Source organism: Labrus mixtus, chromosome 3 (genome assembly GCF_963584025.1).
Source record: "Labrus mixtus chromosome 3, fLabMix1.1, whole genome shotgun sequence".
Classification (NCBI taxonomy): Eukaryota; Metazoa; Chordata; class Actinopteri; order Labriformes; family Labridae; genus Labrus; species Labrus mixtus.
Window position 1 is genome coordinate 15,146,275 of NC_083614.1, and position 18,090 is coordinate 15,164,364.

The window sequence follows — 18,090 nt, forward strand, 5'->3', positions numbered from 1 at the left end:
TCCTTTTTACCACCTCTTTTATGCCTGTCTTGATTTTTTATGTGAATTTTTCGAATGATTTTTATTCCAAACATTATACTTTAAGATGGAGTGTGTTTGATTTATTGTAATCTAATTTAGTTAACTATCTATAATTGAACACATACAGATACAGCTGTAAGAAAGTGGAAGTAAAGGAAAACATTGAAAAATTGTGAATAGGATTGTATAAGTTACACAAAATGAAAAATTAAGTTAAAAAAACGACAAGACAAAAAGGAAACAACTTTAGCAACAAATCTTTATGCAAATCACATCTAAGATAGAATTTTGTCATTAAGAGGTTTATGTAGATTTTGTAACTTTATGCATACCTTCGTTGTTCAATATTTACAAAAGTAAAATAATATTAAAGAATATTTTAAAAAATTGCAAAAACACTGCACAGAAAAATCAAACCTTCCCATCATGAGCCTCATTTGAAAATACTGTACCATCCATACAATCAATTATAAGAAGTTAGAAAAAGAGCAGGCTATAACAACTAAGGCCAGATATACGATCTTCATCTCTAAACATGAATGAACCCTTAAACGTTTTACGTCTGCTTCTTCCCTCAGCAGTCAAAAGTGAGCTACTAAAGAGATGCAGTGATGCAAAGGAGCTCCTTCTGAAACCACCTTTATTCAACTCAACACCTTCATTAATCTTCCATAGGCATCTATAAAAGAGCCTGTGTGCAGAATAAGGAGGTTGTTTGAATCCTACATGCATGCCGGGGGCCAAATGGTAAGTCAGAGTAAAAGGAAACTCAGGCTGGCACACCGATTCTATGCCAGTCACTGCCAATACAAGCTATCAGCCAGACAGACAACAGCTCCGCACTGCAGAGAGGGTCTGCACGCTGCCAAGGTTGATGGCAAACTGAGGATCACTTAATGGAAACCATGGATTAAAACTGCACCTCTGTGTTTTTCTTTCTCCATTTATAGATTTTGTGTCGTGAAATATGACATCCTGTAAAATTTAGCCCAAGTGTCAGAAACACACTTTTTAGAGTCATCCAAATATCACACGTGAAATGTTTTTTCAGTTCTTCAAAATGGAATATGGGTGTTTTTCTTGTGTTTAACAACCATGTCATTAATCATGTTACAGTGTAAGCCTTTTCCCTTGGCATTTTCACATAATCTATTTATTATATGAGTCACATTTCATGTTACACTCCTCTCGTCATTTTTATTCCATCATACTAGTCTCCAAAATCTCTTAAAATGTCATATCAACCTCAGCTACTATCAGCATGCTTATCGCTGAAAACGCAAAACATTTATTGCTCACTTTAACTTAAGCAAAAATAATTATGCAATGTGATGCATCCAATGTTGGAAAAGTATAGTTGCCATATTGAAATGATTATCTTCACAGTGACTGATCAAGCATTCAAAGGTATCTGTTGACTTTCTGTCGGTTACAAAAACAGTTTGTCAAAGCAGATCGAGCAGTATGGTTTCCCTTTCTGCTCCTTGAAGACGCCCTGGCTGAGCTTCCGCAGACAGAAAGCACACACAAAGTGCTCCGGGTGAAACTTGTGATCAAGAGCAGAGATACAGCGGCCTGTGATTGGCTCACCGCAGCCTCCGCACAGAGTCCCCTGCCGGGAGTGAAAGTGCAGCGAGCAGAGGGGTCGACCATCCAGCTCCATGAAACAGCCGTCAGTGAAGGGCTTCAGGCAGTCCTGAGGATAGAAAAGGGAAAGCGATGAGGGGAAAGATAGAAGAGAGGAGGGACGATAAGGGGGGAAAGGTTACATTTGGTAAAATGGAGGAAGAAGTATTATAGTCCAAATGTACTCTCATCTGAACTTTTAATTTTTTTTTTTAAATACCACAGCTTTAGTTCTGCAACAGAATTAACAAAGCTGCAACCAGGGACTCTTTTAAATATATTTATCACTTTTTTGGGGGGTGGGCGGTTCTTGCCTTAATGAGAGGACAGTGGATACATTTTGGAAACAGGGATGGAATAGCAGGGCGAAAGACAATGCTCGAGGGTGGAAGTCAAACTGTGTGCTTAAGCCTCTGTAATTCACACATGCTATGTAACCACTGAGCTAAACAGGAGTGTTATATCAGCTTTGAGAATAACAGAGAACATTATTTGATAGTGCAATTTGTCGAGATAGGCTTCCTCTAAAATCTTAAATAAAGGTTTAATTATTGAGTAAAAACATGCTTTCTGTTTCCTGAACTTTGTCCTGTACTGGAAGCATTATCTGGTAAGGGGATAACTGTCAGTAGATATGCTTCTCCTGAAATCTTATAGAACACCAAAACAAAACTTGCTCCCCGTACGTTGACCATGCAAGTTAATATAAAGTCATTTTGTTCTGTTAGCGTTTTTTTAAGGGGATACAGTTAGCCTTTGCTATCGTTTCATGCTATGGAAGCATTTTTAGACAAGGCAGCACTGGCACCCCCCGGTTCATCACTTTGCTTAGAACAGGAACATGAGCAGGTCTGTACAGGAGGGAAGCTGCAAATGTTCTTGTGGTGTACTACAGGAGTTTCTCTTGGCAGACATGTCATGGTAGTAAAAGCGCAGGTGTAGCCTAAATATTAATACTAGCAATGGCCAGGTTCCATTTCTATGTGCCAGTAAGCCATGGCAACAAGCAGGTCCATCATGGAACAGTCCAGTAACGACAGGAGTAACGCCTGTGTTTAACAAGTCAAAATGCCCACAGTGAGAAAGGTCTGTTAAGGTTGGTGTTTGTGACAACTGTGTCTTAAAATATGATCAAGCAAAAACTATGAGGGATTGCGATTAAAAAAAAAAATCTCTTGCAGACTACAATCGAATCAATGTAGAATCAAAATGTTCTGTAATAATCAGCGTACTTTAGTTGAAAATGACACAGCAGTTTGAAAAAGAGGTCAAAAAAGACCCTGTTACCCTGCTGTGGGGTTGTGGTAACATTTCATGGAATGGACATCTCTTTACTCTTAACAATACTATGCTGCAATCAACAAAGGTGGGACATTTTATGAACTACCTTGTACAATTATTTAGACTGAGTTGATTAAAAAGGCTCGGACACAGCTGGGTGGCATCTCCTCAATAGGGTGTGACCTGCTGCCCTCTTAAGTTACTAGGTCAACAAAGAGCAGGTAAAATTGGGACCTGGCTGATTGTGACTGCTCCATAGAAAACAATGTTCAGCTCCTGTGGTTATGGTGAGTTACTTGATGTGTTGGTCATGGGTTAGGTGGTAATATTGGAGGCCATATTTGTGTTTTTTTGTTCATTCAATTAATGCAATTGTTTATGTGGAAGGTTTTAAGAGTGATGCATTTTATGTTCAGGTTATGATCAGTCAGGAATGATTTTCTTGAGCAGCATAAAATATGAAAACAGAGTTTCTACCCTCTGTCAGAACATCTCTACTGAGAGCATTTTCTGTCTATCTATCACTCGTAGCTGGGTAAAGAGAAGTAGACTGCACACTGAACCGTTTTCAACCAGATGCTGCATACACAAGTAGTTTGGAATAGAATGTAAAAGATACCCACACTGAGGAATATGGTTTCCTTGATTTATTTGCATCATTTCAACCGCAGCGTATTCATCAGCCATAAGGTTCTCATCAGCCTTGTGGTCCAAATGTTGCGAATAAAGCAAATGTGTGGGTATCTATCTCATTTATTCCCAGGCTTGTGCGTGAGCCAGAGCCGTGTGTGTGGTCTGAGGTAAAGGGCTCACCGCGCACACAAAGCACTCTGGATGCCAGGTGCCATTGGCTGCAGTCAGGTAGTTCTCCTTCACTGACTCTCCACAGCCAGAGCACTTGGGAGCGAAGAGTTGGTAGAAGTCCCTGCAACAATACGGCTTCCCGTCCTTTTCTAGAAAACCTGGGACAGGTAAAAGACAAATTCCAAGTTAGAAAACATTTGAAAAAAAAAAAAAATACATTTGAAGTTTCAAAAAAAGATACATGCATGCACAAGCTTCTCACCTTCAGGTCCAAAGAGGCCTCCGCAGTGTGTGCAGAAGAAGTGCTCAGGGTGCCAGGTCTGGTCCATAGCTGTCAGGATGTTCTGTTAAACAGACCAGACAAAAAAATATGACATTTCAATCAGAAACATCTGTCTCATCTCACATGATCTGATGTGAGGAAGAAGGAAATGAACTACATGAAGTGATGACTCATAGACATCACATTAGTTTCTGATGAATGACTTTGGTCTCCAGAATAAGACTGCAGAATCACAACCTGGTTTTATGCTTTACTTAAAATGTTACATGTGATAAATAAATAAAAAAGATCTGAATAGTTTCGTCTGTCACCATGAAATCTTACTTATCTTTACTTATATAATATAGAACAGAAGGAGAATGTGGTATGGCACCTATGTGTATGATTTGGACTCAGAACAGTTAACAGAAGATTTTCTCACCTTCATAATTGGCCCCTTGCAGTACGCACAGGTAGGAGAGAAGAGCTGATGGTAGTCTTTGTGGCAATACGGTCGACCCTCCCTCTCTAAGAAGCCTGTCGTGCTCAGCTCCGTCTTACACGTCACACACACAAAGTGTTCAGGGTGCCACACCTCACCCAGTGCGGTTATCATCTACAGATTTAAAAAAGAAAAGTTAAAACAGACCAGTTTTTAAATGTTTCATTTTGTTTAAAAAGGTATTTGTTCTGTCTTCGGATCTGTAAGGGTGACAAAGATTTTATAGCTTGCCCATTTGTTAATGTGACTTATTATACCTTTCCCACAATGCATTTTTTGCAGGATGCACAATGGCCCTTGGCTGTGGTGCGCACGCCAATCTTCTCCAGGTCAGAGCTCAGACCTCCAAGCAGGTCATCTATAGCGTCTGTATTCTTCTTCGAGGTCGAACCCTTCGCTTCTGAACCTGCTGTGCTGCTCGCCTTGTTCTCCTGTTTCCCAACTTCTGTTTTCTTTTTTATCAATTGCTTCTGTGTCAGAGGTGGTGGGGTTGTAGAAGACTCTGGATCCTATGATGACAATACAAATAGATATGTTGTTTTAGCCGTGTAGGAAGACATAATTGAAGTTCATGTCTTTATAATGACAGTGTTAAACAATGCTCCTACAATGCAATTCTCATAGTTAATGCTGTGCTGTTTGTACATTAATGCAATTCTGCCCTCTGTTGTCAAGCTGGATAATGACATGCATTTGTGAAAAGCTTCTCTACTACACAGTACACCCTCTGTTCTACCTTACCAAATGAAAAACCTGTATACTATATGTATTTTTTATGTAAGTGATAATGGGATATGTTTTTATAGATTAATATTGACAATTTCCAATCAATTACAGTCCACACACTACCTCTTCTCCCATGCTCATCAGATCCTGCAGGATGGATTCCAGCTCCTGAGTAGGTGAGTCAGGGGTTGGGGAAACTGCCACAGGAGCAGGCAGATCACTAAAATCCACACAGGAGGAAAAACAAAGTGTCATATATCAGAAACTAAAAATGAACATCCAAGTTTACCACACATACCATAAGGGATTATTGTTAAAAACTTATATTGAGGAAAAATGTGTAGTGGAACATATTCTATGATGTGTGCAATTATTGATGGTAAACAATAAAAAAAATTGAATTATAAACTAAATTCATAAACTTTCAAATATACTAATCTACACCAAAGCCATACAGTAATTGTTATTGAGAATAAACTGTTAATTTACAATTAATTTATTTAAAATGTGCCATTAGTTACTTAGATTGTTGAGTAAATATATATATATATATATATTTTTTTTTTTTTAAAAAGCAGAAGATCTTGTAATTACAACATACTGTTCAATGAATTCATTTCAATTCCTAGTACTTCTAAATAGGTTTACTCAATGAAATGTCAATCAGGGGTCAACATGAGTCTCAAAAAGGGGCTTCACCTGTAGATATTTGAGCAGACTAGGCCTTTTCCTTTCTTGTTCAGTGCAGCATAAATTGTATCTGTCACCTGTGGACACAAAGCCAAAATAAACATCATATGTATCATATCTATCATTAAAGTAATGGGTAATGTAATTGTTTTTTAAAACGGTCATTTTATTTTCAGATCTTTGTTTGAGGATTATATTAAGGTTAAACTGAAATAGTTGATCAGTAAGAAAAACATTTTTCCTATTTGATTGTTGTGCTTCTATCTTTACCTCTCCATCAGGTGGATTATTGCTCCTGTTTTCATTGACACCCTCTGGACGCTCTGAATTAAAGGCCAGCTCCTCCAACAACAAATCTGTGGCAGGATACAGGCTTTAAATCTTATAACCACACATATTCACATATATTAAAAATAAAGACATGCATACTGTACACTAAACAACCACTAAAACACATTGATTATGTGTTGACAGTTCAACCAGAACATAATATTTGTTAAATACAAATGTTCCTGCTCAGTAAAAAAGAATGCTCCTTGATGCACAGATCAAGGTGCTGGAGGATCAGTTTGAAGTTGCTTCATGCAAGTCAGCTTCCTCAGGAAGTGGTTGCTGATGTGCTGCAGAAGTGAAACTTTTAAAAAAATGTTGCAAGAATTTGGCGACAAATATTACATTAAAATTCAACTCTCTCCTCCACACAAATTGTACTTAGATGTAACATTATTTCTTTGAGGTCTCAGTGGAGAAGCAGACTAAAATAAGAGGAAACATGAATTCAGAGTTATAGCACTGCGGTCTGTCTTTACATGTCAGAAAACACTGCACAACCTCAATTAAATTAATTCATTTTTAGCAAAAATAAATTGAATCAAATTGTATTTTACATCATGCTATAGATTCTGATGACCAGGAAAGACCAACCTTTTCTTTTTAAACTTTATTTTATCAGATTAACCAGTAGTATACTGACATTACAGCATTTTTAACAACAAAATGAGTGTGACTTATCGTAGGTTACAATGAAAAACAAAACAAAGAAACAAAAACAGCATGACAAAGTATTGTCCACTTTTTTTATGCTGGATCGATTTTTAAGTACTGTACGTAGTGTATGTGTACACTGTACTTGGTGTCACTCAAAGAATACATAAAGCAGTCATGTTATAGCCTACTATTTTCAATTCTGCATGTCATTGTACATTGATTGATAATAAAAACTAGCTTCAAATGAATGTATAACAATTATAACAGCCATTTCAAATCTAACACTTTGTGGATGATCAGCAATGTAAAGCGTAACAGTTGTCTTACCCAGCTCTTCCATGTTGTCTACGGCTCTCACTGCGAGAGTCTGTTTTTTTTGCAGCTGGTTTGTTACTAAGGTAATCAGCACAATTTCTCTTCTGGTCAAAATCGTCACTTCCTCTGACAACGTTTTTTTCCCGCTTTCATTTCTTACTGAGGACCTGAACATAGATTGAATCATTGTTGTTTCCTTGTAAAGAGGAACCCAAGAAGTTTCTGAGTATTTCAGATGAGATGGCAACTGAGATAACAACTCACTTAGTGCGCAGTTCTTAAGTTTGTTTGAGCCTAATATAATCATAGAACTTAGATTTTTGTAGAAATTAGATTTGGCCTTGACATGTACACATGTGTATGTTTATGATAGTATATCCCTCTACACCAACAACTGCACCTCAGGGGACCCTTCTGTGAAACTCCTGAAGTTCACAGACGACACCACCGTCATTGATCTCATCCAGGACGGTGACGAACAGCCAGGAACAGCTGTCCCTCTGATGCAGTCAGAACCATCTGGAGCTGAACCCACTCAAGACTGTAGAGATGTCAGTGGACTTCAGGAGAAGCCCCCCTTTCACACACACCCCTCACTATACTGAAAAGCACAGGGTCTACTGTTGACTCCACAATCTCCTGGGACCTGATGTGCAAAGCAGAGGATGCACTTCATGAGTCAATTCAGGAAGTTCAACCTGCCTCAGGAGCTGCTGATCATGTTTTACACCTCCATCATAGTCTGTTCTCTGCACCTGCACTGTGATATTCTGGTAACCTTGAAACCAACACTCACTGTAAATGTTCATAAGATTAAACTAATTCTACAGTCAATAAGTTAAGTTAATCATGTAAATACAGAATTTTTATTATTATCCTCCTCATCTGATACCAATGTATTTACACCTTTAATGTGAATACTGCAAAAACTCTCAGCCTCATGTAAATCAACCCACTGGATCCATCATTACATATTTTATCATGTTTATCTCAGCATTTTTGCACTACTGACCACTGCACTATTGTCCAAGTTAGTCTTATCTAATCTTGTACATATGAGTCTTTCCTTGTTTTGTGATTATTGTTGATATTTAATGTTGTACTTTTTGCTTATAGAGAGCACAGTTCACCAAAGTCAAATTCCTTGTGAATGTGAGCATAACTGGCCAATAAAGCTGATTCTGATTCTGGTATGCCATATAATACAGTGACAGTTTACAACAGATGACCAGCACCTCAAATTATACGAGGTGTATAATCTTTATTTCTTTATGGGGCACAGTGGCCTATCAGACTTCTATAAATATTACAAATTGATTGACGCATTGAAAAGGTGAAAAGGATAAGCAATTTAATACAAATAAAACTAAATTGTGATAAACATGAAAAAATGAAAAGCTAAAAAGTAACCACTTCAATGCCCGTGCTCTCTGCACTACTTCACATATAATAAATGGATCCATTAATATTAATTACTTAATGTTTACTTAACCGATAGAGAGCAAATTATCCAATAACGATAGAAAATCCCATGATGCATGATGGGAAAATATTCAAGGAAAATCCATTATGGTTCGTTTTGACTGGATCATATGCAACAGGTCATAGAAACCAGGTTTCCATGGAGGGAAAATAATGAGAGCAGTTCCTTTATTAATGCATTAAGTTCATTATTTAACTGGTATGACTTTTACTCAATGGGCTTTAACTTGGTCATTCTGAACAAAATACAGTTATGCAACACCAAGATCTTCAGCCTACACTAAGACTGCACATACTGTCTGTTTCTATTATCATTTAAGTTGCCATAAGGAAGTCTCCTCTCGCCGCACATTTCTGATCGCTACCTGCGTTTTCTCACCCCACTTTGGTCCCAACCAAAAGGTTTGAAGGTAGGGGTCTTTGTGAGTTTGTATTATTCTTAAACTTATAATTAACACGATTAATGTAGAAATTTGTTAAAAGGTGATTAAAGTATGGTTTCGAATAAAAAGTAAGTTTCCCCCCTTAAAAGTGGGTTGGAATATTTGCTCCAGTGACTTCTTCTTTCACATTTTAAAGTAACACTCCCCCATCTCAGTGGTTTGGTCCTTTACCGGAAGAGTATGTTTACAGCGAAGGTTTTGCTACACGATGGCTTCGTTGAGCTGACCAGTGACGTGGGATTTATCTTAAGTTTTTTTCAAGCAACCAGTGTTGACGACTTTCTAAACAGTGACTGAATTGTGCGCCGCAACGCGATTAGCATGGTTGTATTCAGGCAGAAGTGTCGCCAAAAGCCGTAGCAATGACAAGCTGGCTGACGTAGCGCAGTGGGTTAGCCAGCTAGGCAACTAACAACACTAGCTAGCTAACTTCTTGCATCGCAGCGGCCAATCCAGTACAGTGAAAACAGGTATCAGTGTCTTAATAATACTATTTAACAGTGGTTTATAGCTGTGTTAAACTACTGGCAACTTTCAATGCTTGGTTTGCCTTGCATGCTTGACGTCCCTCTGTCCTCCACATTGTCCTCCAGTTCCTAACACAAGCGTGGCGATGGGTGCAGAAAGCAGCGCGGTGCGACGCTGCACCTTGGAGGAGCCCCTCCTGACCCTGCCATCCGGACTGACCATGCACTCGGCGATGCTCCAGGATGGAAAGCCCGCTTCCGTGTTTGTTCACAAGCGGGGCAATGAAGATAAAGTAAACAAAGCTGCGAAGGTAGTGAGACTGGGCTTCGTCTTGATAACAGTAGTAATGAGAGGTGGTGGCAGTTCCTGCTCAGGTTTCCCCACCATCCCACTGTCCATTAACATGAATTTACATTCCTCAAGAACCATTGACTCCATGATATGTCTTTATGCTTCTCATTAACATCAGTTTGTGTTTGATTTAAGTTTAAAATTGGTTTCCATCAGTTGGATTTTCTGTCGGCTGCATGGCATAATATGAAATAAACAAATACTCTTAATTTCCGCAGCACCTCAAAACTTTGAGGCACCCATGCCTGCTGCGTTTCCTTTCCTGCTCAGTGCAGGACGGCGGCATCCACCTGGTGACAGAGCGTGTGCAGCCCCTGGAGCTGCTGCTGGACAGCCTCTCCCCAGAGGAAATCGGCGCAGGCATCTACGACCTCCTGCAGGCACTTGTCTTTCTGCATGAGAGGGTGAGCATTAAAGAAGCCCCGAGTAGCACCTCCGGATGCATGTGATCCCTGCACAACTTTTTTATTATTAGTAGTTGATTTTCATGAATCACAGTAGTCCTAGACCATTTATTGTCTTTCCTTTAGTGAGTAAACAGACAGGACAAGTTTCTAACCTGTATTTCTTAACCACCAGGGCAAATCAAGCCACAACAATGTCTGCATCTCCTCTGTATTTGTCAGTGATGATGGCAATTGGAAGCTGGGAGGGATGGAGACCGTGTGCAAGTTCTCTGAAGCAACACCTGAGGTAAATGATTGAATTAAATATTTTCCAAGGTGCAGTCTGTGTATGCAATTTTTTATAAATGAAAAGCAGCTGTCACACATGTCAAGACCCTCATTGTAAACCATTGATGTTTTTATTTTATTTCTACAACTACTTAGTTTCTTGCAAGCATGCAAAATGTGAGAGAGGCCAGCTGCATTCCTCCAGAAGAGCAGGTAAGCAGATTAAAGGCCACAAATGAAAACAGAAAATGACCACCTCCCTCTAGTTCTCATGAAACATGTTGTTGACAGGTTGAGGGCTTGAAAATGCTTCTGGATAAACATGCTCACTCTCGGGACTGTTACTCTTTTGGAGTGATGGTGGAGAGCCTCCTCTCTCTCCTGAACGGTTATGGTTAGTGAAGTGATGGCCTTCTAATATTTTAAAATATGTTTACTTATGTTCTTCACTGTTTTTTTACATTATATCCGTACATACAGGTTCTATCTGTTTCCTCTGTTTCCAGCGTCACAGGAGCTGTCTGACAGCTTGAGGAAAACCTTGCAGGCAGGCCCACTGAACTCTGACCCTCTGTCTCGACCTCCACTCAGCTCCTTGCTGACTCATGACTTTTTTAGGTTAGTGTGTTTTGATTTGTTTTTTGTTGGCTGTTATCAGAATTTACAATGGATTTGTTTAAAAACAAACATGCATTTTTATTGAACAGGAATGACTTTCTGGAAGTGATCAATTTTCTGAAGAGCCTTACCTTGAAGACAGAAGACGAAAAAAATGAATTCTTTAAGTAAGAGACAATGTGGTCATTATTTAATTCATTTTTGTTTTCAAATCAGTGATACAGAGTTTCCATTACATGTAAACATTTAGACAAAGACTTCGATATCATTCTATAGGTGTTATATATTTTGTATTTACAAATATTCAAAGAAAACGAGTCCTGCTTACCTGAACTCCTTCATTCACATCTACACCCCCACTCTTTCCCTCAACGCTCTGCCAATTAAAAGTGCTTATTCCCAACTGCACAACAGGACCCTAAGTCTCTAGCTATACTCTTCTCCTCTGCTGGTGGAATGGATTACCAAACTCCATTTGCTCTCATTTTCTACCTTAAGGGAAAAGCTTAAGACCCAGCTCTATGCACACCTCTGTACTTCACAACATTGATTGGACTGATGATATTTATTAATTATGATAATATTGAGAATGGTGTTCATGTTGACTCTCAGATGTAACTTTACATATTATGTCAAAGACTCCCTCAGCATGCTCCTTGTTTGTTTGTTTCGCAGGTTTCTTCTTGACCGGGTTCAGAGTCTCCCTGGAGAGCTGATAGCTGCACGTCTTGTCCCAAAACTCCTCAACTCCCTCGTTTTTGCAGAACCCATGGCTGTCAAAAGCTTCCTGCCTCATCTTTTGAAGCCAAAGAAGGGTAGGATTGCATTTTACTAAACTCTTTCTCCTGCTGCTAATAATTACTCAGATCTATTAATCCCCCATCAAGGACACACTCCAGCTGTCAGACCCAACTGTTGAAACTGGAAGGGGTTGATGCTCATGCACCTTTTCTTTATTTGTCTCTGTGGACAGAGTCCAGTGTCAGTGATGGTAGCTGTGAAGAATGCCTGCTGTCTGTGTCCCTTTACCGTAAGCATGTGGTTCCTCAGCTTCTCAAGCTCTTTAAGGTCAACGAGGAACATGTACGGATTGTGTTGCTGGCTCACATCCATATCTACGCCGAGTTCTTTTCACATGATGAACTCAAAAACCAGATCCTACCTCAGGTGGAGTGTTGACTTAATCCCAGATTTAGAAACGCTGACATCATCACCTCTACATTTTACTATACGGATCTTACTTAGTTACATAATCATTTTTGTTTTTGGCTGCAGGTTTTGTTAGGAATGAGAGACACCAGTGATTCTCTGGTTGCCATGACGCTGCAGAGTCTGGCGGTGTTGGTACCCCTGCTAGGGGCTCAAGTGGTGGTGGGTGGAGAAAGAAGCAAGGTCTTTAAACGCACCAAACCCAACTTCACCAAGTCTACAGAGGTCACTCCTGAAAGTAAGCAATACTGTCCAATAAATGACCAGAGAAATGAAAGCTGCTTCTAGAATTCATATTATTGAATAGCTTACCACTCTCAGTCAGGGAAGGTTCCAGATTTGCCACACTCTAGGGTCCTCTGAAGCGTGACCATGTCTAAAAATCTATTTTTAATTATGCCTACACACATACATCTATGTATGCTAACTCCAAATGTGCAATTTACACCCATAGCACATAATCATGTGCAATACTCTATCACTTTACCTCCCGTAGCAGCACTTTAACTCTGAAGATCACTTTATCCTGGTTTGTTTAGAACAACATCACACAGCCACTCTTCTTTTTGCATGTGTCTGTCAACTAATGTTTGGTTTATGTTGTTGGTTTTTGCTTGTCATTGTGGTTTTATGTAAATTTGTATACGTGTAAACCACCAACCTGCCAAGGGAAATTAGCCTAAGGCCGTGTTCACACTCGACTTCTTTTTTCAGAAAAAAGCGCTGCCTTCAGCGCCTTTTGAGCGCTTATGTGCGAGTGTTCTGTAACCTTAACAACGGGATGTAGTCTGCGGTGCAACCGCGCCGGAGCACAACGCATCAATTTAGCACAAAAAAGAACAAGCGGGACGGGAAGTCAGACACCGATACAACATTAAAACATCCGGTTTATTTTCAGAATAACACCCTCCGTTTTGACGGTTTAGAAAAACGACCGTTAGTGTGTTTGTTTATAAGGTTTTTATTGAGTTTTATACCACGAACATCGTATTATCTCGTGCTGTTGCGAGTGAATCTGTTAAATTACAGCGGAAATTGCTTTGTCTTAATACTCCAGCTGTGCTCTCCGTGCTGTAGACTGAGAACACAGCCGGTGGGTGTTGACGGATGAGGGTGCACGGACCCGTAACAGACCGGAGCGGACATGCAATGCACACATATCTGGTGGAAGTTTGCCGTTTTGGGGCACAGGTAACTAGGGACGTAGGTTACTACTCGTCCTGATTGGTCAGCTGTCAGAAAGGCGCTTGACGTCACCCAGCGCTTTTCTGAAAAGTTGAAAATAATTCAACTGAAAAAGGCGTCCGCTTTTTAAAAAGGCGTCATCCTTTTTCATTTTTCCATAGGCTTGTATGTAAAATGCTTGTATGCTGGCAGTTGAAAAAACAAGTCAAGTATGAACACGGCCTAAGGCTACAATCTAACATGTTTACTGTAGCTGTCCATGAATGTGCTCTGTTCCTATTTTAAAGGAATGAGCAAGTTTCAAAATCAACAATTTTCCAGAACAGGGAAGTTCAAACTGATATGACGGTTTTACTAAAACATTTCACGCCATAGTAATTTAAAAAAGCTAAAGCTACTAGGTCAGGGCGGTGGGAATGTTGTGTACAGTACGGTATATGTGTCTGTTGAACCCTGATGCCAAAAAGACGAGAATTGACGAACCATTATTTTAAATGAACCAGTTTAAACTAGAAAATCTGGTTTGGGTTGTTTGAATGTTGCTTTTGGAATTCATCCTTGGCTTCTGACCAATCAAGCTGCTCTGGAGGAGTTAAGCATAAGACATTGGAGATTTAGATCAAAACTATTTATGAGACGGTGTAACCAAAAGTGTTACATTTGGTTACATTAATCTAACTTTTTATTGTTTTTTAGCTTCCCCTGTCCATATAGTTGGAGGCGACCACCCTCAGATGGCTCAGCCTTCAAAAGTGTTGAATTTGTTTCCCAGACCGTCAGGAACTGAAGGTCTGGCCCTTGGTCCCATTGGTGACTTAGTAGGTAGCAAGGAAGCTCCAAAAAGTTACCCATCAGCACCAAACTCAGGTATGACTCTCTCTGTACTCATAACTTTAAACAAAATTCACAGTTCTCCTTGTGCCTGAAGCTCAGTCTATCTTGCTTTATTTTTTTTACAGCTGTGAGTAGACAGCTGTTACTGCCTTTGAACGGTTTTCATCAGGACAAAGGGATGAAGCTTCTATCATACAGTCCAGAGCAGGCTGACAGTCTAGAAGGCCCCGCTGAAGACTGGCCTGACTGGAGCGACCAAGAGGAGGGTGAGAACAGAGACGGACAGTCTGTCCAGATCCACATTCAGGCCTCCGAGAGAGAGGATCCAGTCAGCAGCAGACTGCCGCTCTCACACCCCAAAGTGGAAGAGGAGCCGTGGGATGACTTTGAGGACCCTGAACCTACGTCAGATCTCTCCCCCACGGCTCCTTTATCAGACCCTGTTATCCTTACACCGCCCAGAGAGACCACTGCTATACCTGTGAAACATGCTCCTGAAGCACTGAGACTGGCTTCTTCTAAAGCCCTCAAACTGACCTCAACACTGAGACAATCCTCACAGAGCAAGACCACCTCCTCATGGGATGAGGGATGGGCTCAAGAAGAGATAGACTCACACAAACCTTTAAACCCCAAGTCCAACCCTTCAGTGCCACTAAAGCACAGTGGGATTGGAGGATTGGGGGAGGAGTTCACTATTAAGGTGAAGAAGAAAGTAGAGCAGGATCCAGAGCTGGATTTGTTTGCAGACATGGTGCCTGACATCAAACTGTCTTCTCCGGCTCTGCTGCCACAAGATGAGAGCTCTGTGACGGAACTTTGTACAGCCTATTCAGAAGCCACTCAATCTCTGCAGGTTGATCCATGCATCGATACTGTAATGCTTACTGCCAAGTTTGCAGCTGCCAACCTGACTGAGGTGAGTGTATGTGTGGTGGTGTGTAAGCATGCTGCTTTTTTTCCTCTTAAATTTAAATTCAATATAGGAAAAGGGTTAATTAAGCAGGGTGGCCACTACAATATAATCGTGACGATTTCCTCCCCTCTGATGGCAAGCAGTCACAATTGTTTTAATGGTTCTAAAGATGATGTCTCCAGATTTTTCTGTGGTATGAAGAATGTTTAAATCTGCTCCGAAGAAAGTTTCATCCACACCATCATCAGTATTAAACATGTTCAATCTCCTGTTGTGGGGAGGGACCCCAAGGGCCCCTGAGCATGCACTCTGTGGATTGTAATAAAGAACAAAAAGATAGCCAATTGGAGAAGGAAGCACAACAGCCACAGCAAATCAGTTTTTACTCACCTCCAGCTTATGCTACATGCACAGCCCATGTTCATGTCGTCTTCAGGACATCATCCATTTCTTTTCTTTTTCCTGAAATTTCAGTCAAAAATAATCCCAAGAATTATAAATAATTCTTCCTCTCAGTTGGCAAGGTTAACTGAATGCCTTTAAAGAGTTGCATTAGCCCTATTTAACTTCTAACTGATTAAACTTAATTGTTGTCACCATCAGTTAAGGCAGGTCTGGGAGTCTCCCTCAGAAAATGTTCTGCATTCTGATACATTTTTATTGATCAGTTTAAACAATAGACTCACTCTCACCTGCCTGCGCACACTGAATGCAAATTTCGGATGCAAATATGTGCGCACAATTTAGGAATCCGTGCCCACAGATTGCAAATTCAATGGTATTTGTTTTGTGTTTTCTCTTCAAGACTGAAGCCGAAGGCTGGGGAGATGGAGATGAGCTGAACTGGGAGGATGAGAATGCCTGGTGATGACATTTCATCTGTATGATTCATCAAATCCTAAAGACCACTTTAAAACTCAAATCTTCAAGTTTCAGCACTTCTGGCTCCGTATCAGACTTTGAGTTCTCATTTGACAGCATGATGCAGTAAAAATGATGATTATGGCCTAAGATTTTTTATATATATCTAATGATGTTGATTTCCTAGATATGTCTCATAGGTATCTTCATTAAGAAAACTTTTAGTTTAACTGGAAAGATCACTTCAGTTGGTGCTGGACTTGGACAAATGATGCCATTTTTAATTTTTGCCAACTGAAACTTTTCACCTCAAGACAAATGAAGATATACTCCGAGGGGGGGGAAATCATTCTGTTTAAATCTTCTTTATAGATTTTTTTATGTGCCAACATCATTAATGGCATGAAGAGCAAGATACACTTTTATGGCAAGACACAACTTGTCCAAACTGTATCTGGGAATGGGTTTACAGGAAGCTTGCACTATGAATGAATGTGAAATTAAAATGGACATAATTTATGAGTAGCTTTTTGGTTGCTGGTGAAAGTAAAGATTTTACTATCGAACATGACTTGTTCTGTTTTGTAAAACATTTCTTCAATTCATAGAGATTAAGGAAATGTTAATTTCCTCAAACAAATACTGACTTGGGGTGCACCCTCCTATCCCCTTTCACTATCCTCTTTACCTTAACCCCGGGGAAAACATTGAGGTTGAGGAAAGATGTCAGGAGAATTCATTAAGGGAAAGGCGATCGCATTGCTCTGACAATCTGACCGCATTTCCACTAGGAGGTTATGACGTGGGTCTGCCGTGGTGAAACTACAATGTTCTGAAAATGAATAACTAAAAGCGCATATAAAAAAAGTTCCCCTGTGCTTTCTTACCGGTGAAATAATCCTAATTACCACAAGGTTGGAATTTAAATTAAAGGCTACCAGGCTACAAGTAACAAAAGTGACATCACATTCCTGTCCACTCATAAATCAATATTCATCCAAAATAGCCCAAGTATGATTGTATGAAACTAATTATCATCTATGGAAGATATACATAATGTTTTAGGCATACACATTTACAACCGCACAAAGCATTCTTAAGTGAATGAAATATGTTGAATAAAACTTCATCTGGCTAAAAATGTCCCTTACATGATCTGCGTCCCTTTACGGTCAAAGTTAATTTTCGCGAACGGTCGGATGCGCGTCTTGCTTTAAATGTTGCGGCCGTAAGAATAGAATAGAACTTTATTTGTCCACAAAGTGGAAAATTGTCTTTGGCTTCACAAGAACAAGACAGAGAAAACGTTATGACAAACAACACAACATTCAAGCACAGCAGGAAACCAGGAGAGCGCCTGTAGTCCTCGACAACATCACAGTCAGCATGGTTCGTGAATTTAAAATAATAATTTAGTATAATAAGCCAGAGTTTTAAGACATTTCATAATGTTCTAGGTTTAAAAACTAATTTCATAAAACAATGTGCAGTTAGAGTTGAGGAGTGTTGCTTTTTCCTTTATGAATTTAATAATTTTATTGCATTTGGTACAAATGATTATTTATAAACATTTTTTGTGGCTCTTGGCAGTCTGAATCGCCGACCTGATGGAAGCACCTCGAACTGGGAGTGCAGTGGATGAGAAGGGTCACTTGTTATGTCCTGGGCTTTCTTTTTAGTGTTCAGTACATGCCTGTCACAAAGTGGCATCTGTGGTTTCCCTATGATTTTACTAGCGGTATTGACCACTCTTGTCAGTTTGCTTTTACATTTAACATCTAAATGCCCGTACCATGCGACCATGTTAAAAGACAAAATACTTTCTACCAGATTCT

The 18,090-nt window shown here is 39.8% G+C and overlaps 2 protein-coding genes across 2 annotated transcripts; one reads left to right on the top strand and one right to left on the bottom strand.

Annotated features, from left to right (window-relative positions):
- Positions 1-262: 262 nt before the first annotated feature.
- On the bottom strand, positions 263-7,363 carry lpxn (leupaxin). Its single transcript, XM_061033166.1, has 9 exons — positions 7,227-7,363; positions 6,183-6,268; positions 5,922-5,989; positions 5,346-5,442; positions 4,754-5,005; positions 4,437-4,610; positions 3,995-4,076; positions 3,742-3,890; positions 263-1,717 (listed from the first exon to the last, which is right to left on the bottom strand). The coding sequence occupies exons 1-9, from the start codon at positions 7,237-7,239 to the stop codon at positions 1,451-1,453; spliced, it is 1,188 nt and encodes a 395-aa protein (XP_060889149.1). The 5' UTR covers positions 7,240-7,363; the 3' UTR covers positions 263-1,450.
- A 1,953-nt stretch (positions 7,364-9,316) lies between these two features.
- On the top strand, positions 9,317-16,821 carry scyl3 (SCY1-like, kinase-like 3). Its single transcript, XM_061033169.1, has 14 exons — positions 9,317-9,609; positions 9,733-9,917; positions 10,177-10,362; positions 10,538-10,651; positions 10,789-10,845; positions 10,924-11,026; positions 11,139-11,250; positions 11,340-11,417; positions 11,926-12,065; positions 12,224-12,417; positions 12,526-12,697; positions 14,341-14,511; positions 14,604-15,397; positions 16,200-16,821. Exons 2-14 carry the CDS (start codon positions 9,753-9,755, stop codon positions 16,260-16,262), a joined length of 2,349 nt encoding a protein of 782 aa, XP_060889152.1. The 5' UTR covers positions 9,317-9,609; positions 9,733-9,752; the 3' UTR covers positions 16,263-16,821.
- Positions 16,822-18,090: the final 1,269 nt, after the last annotated feature.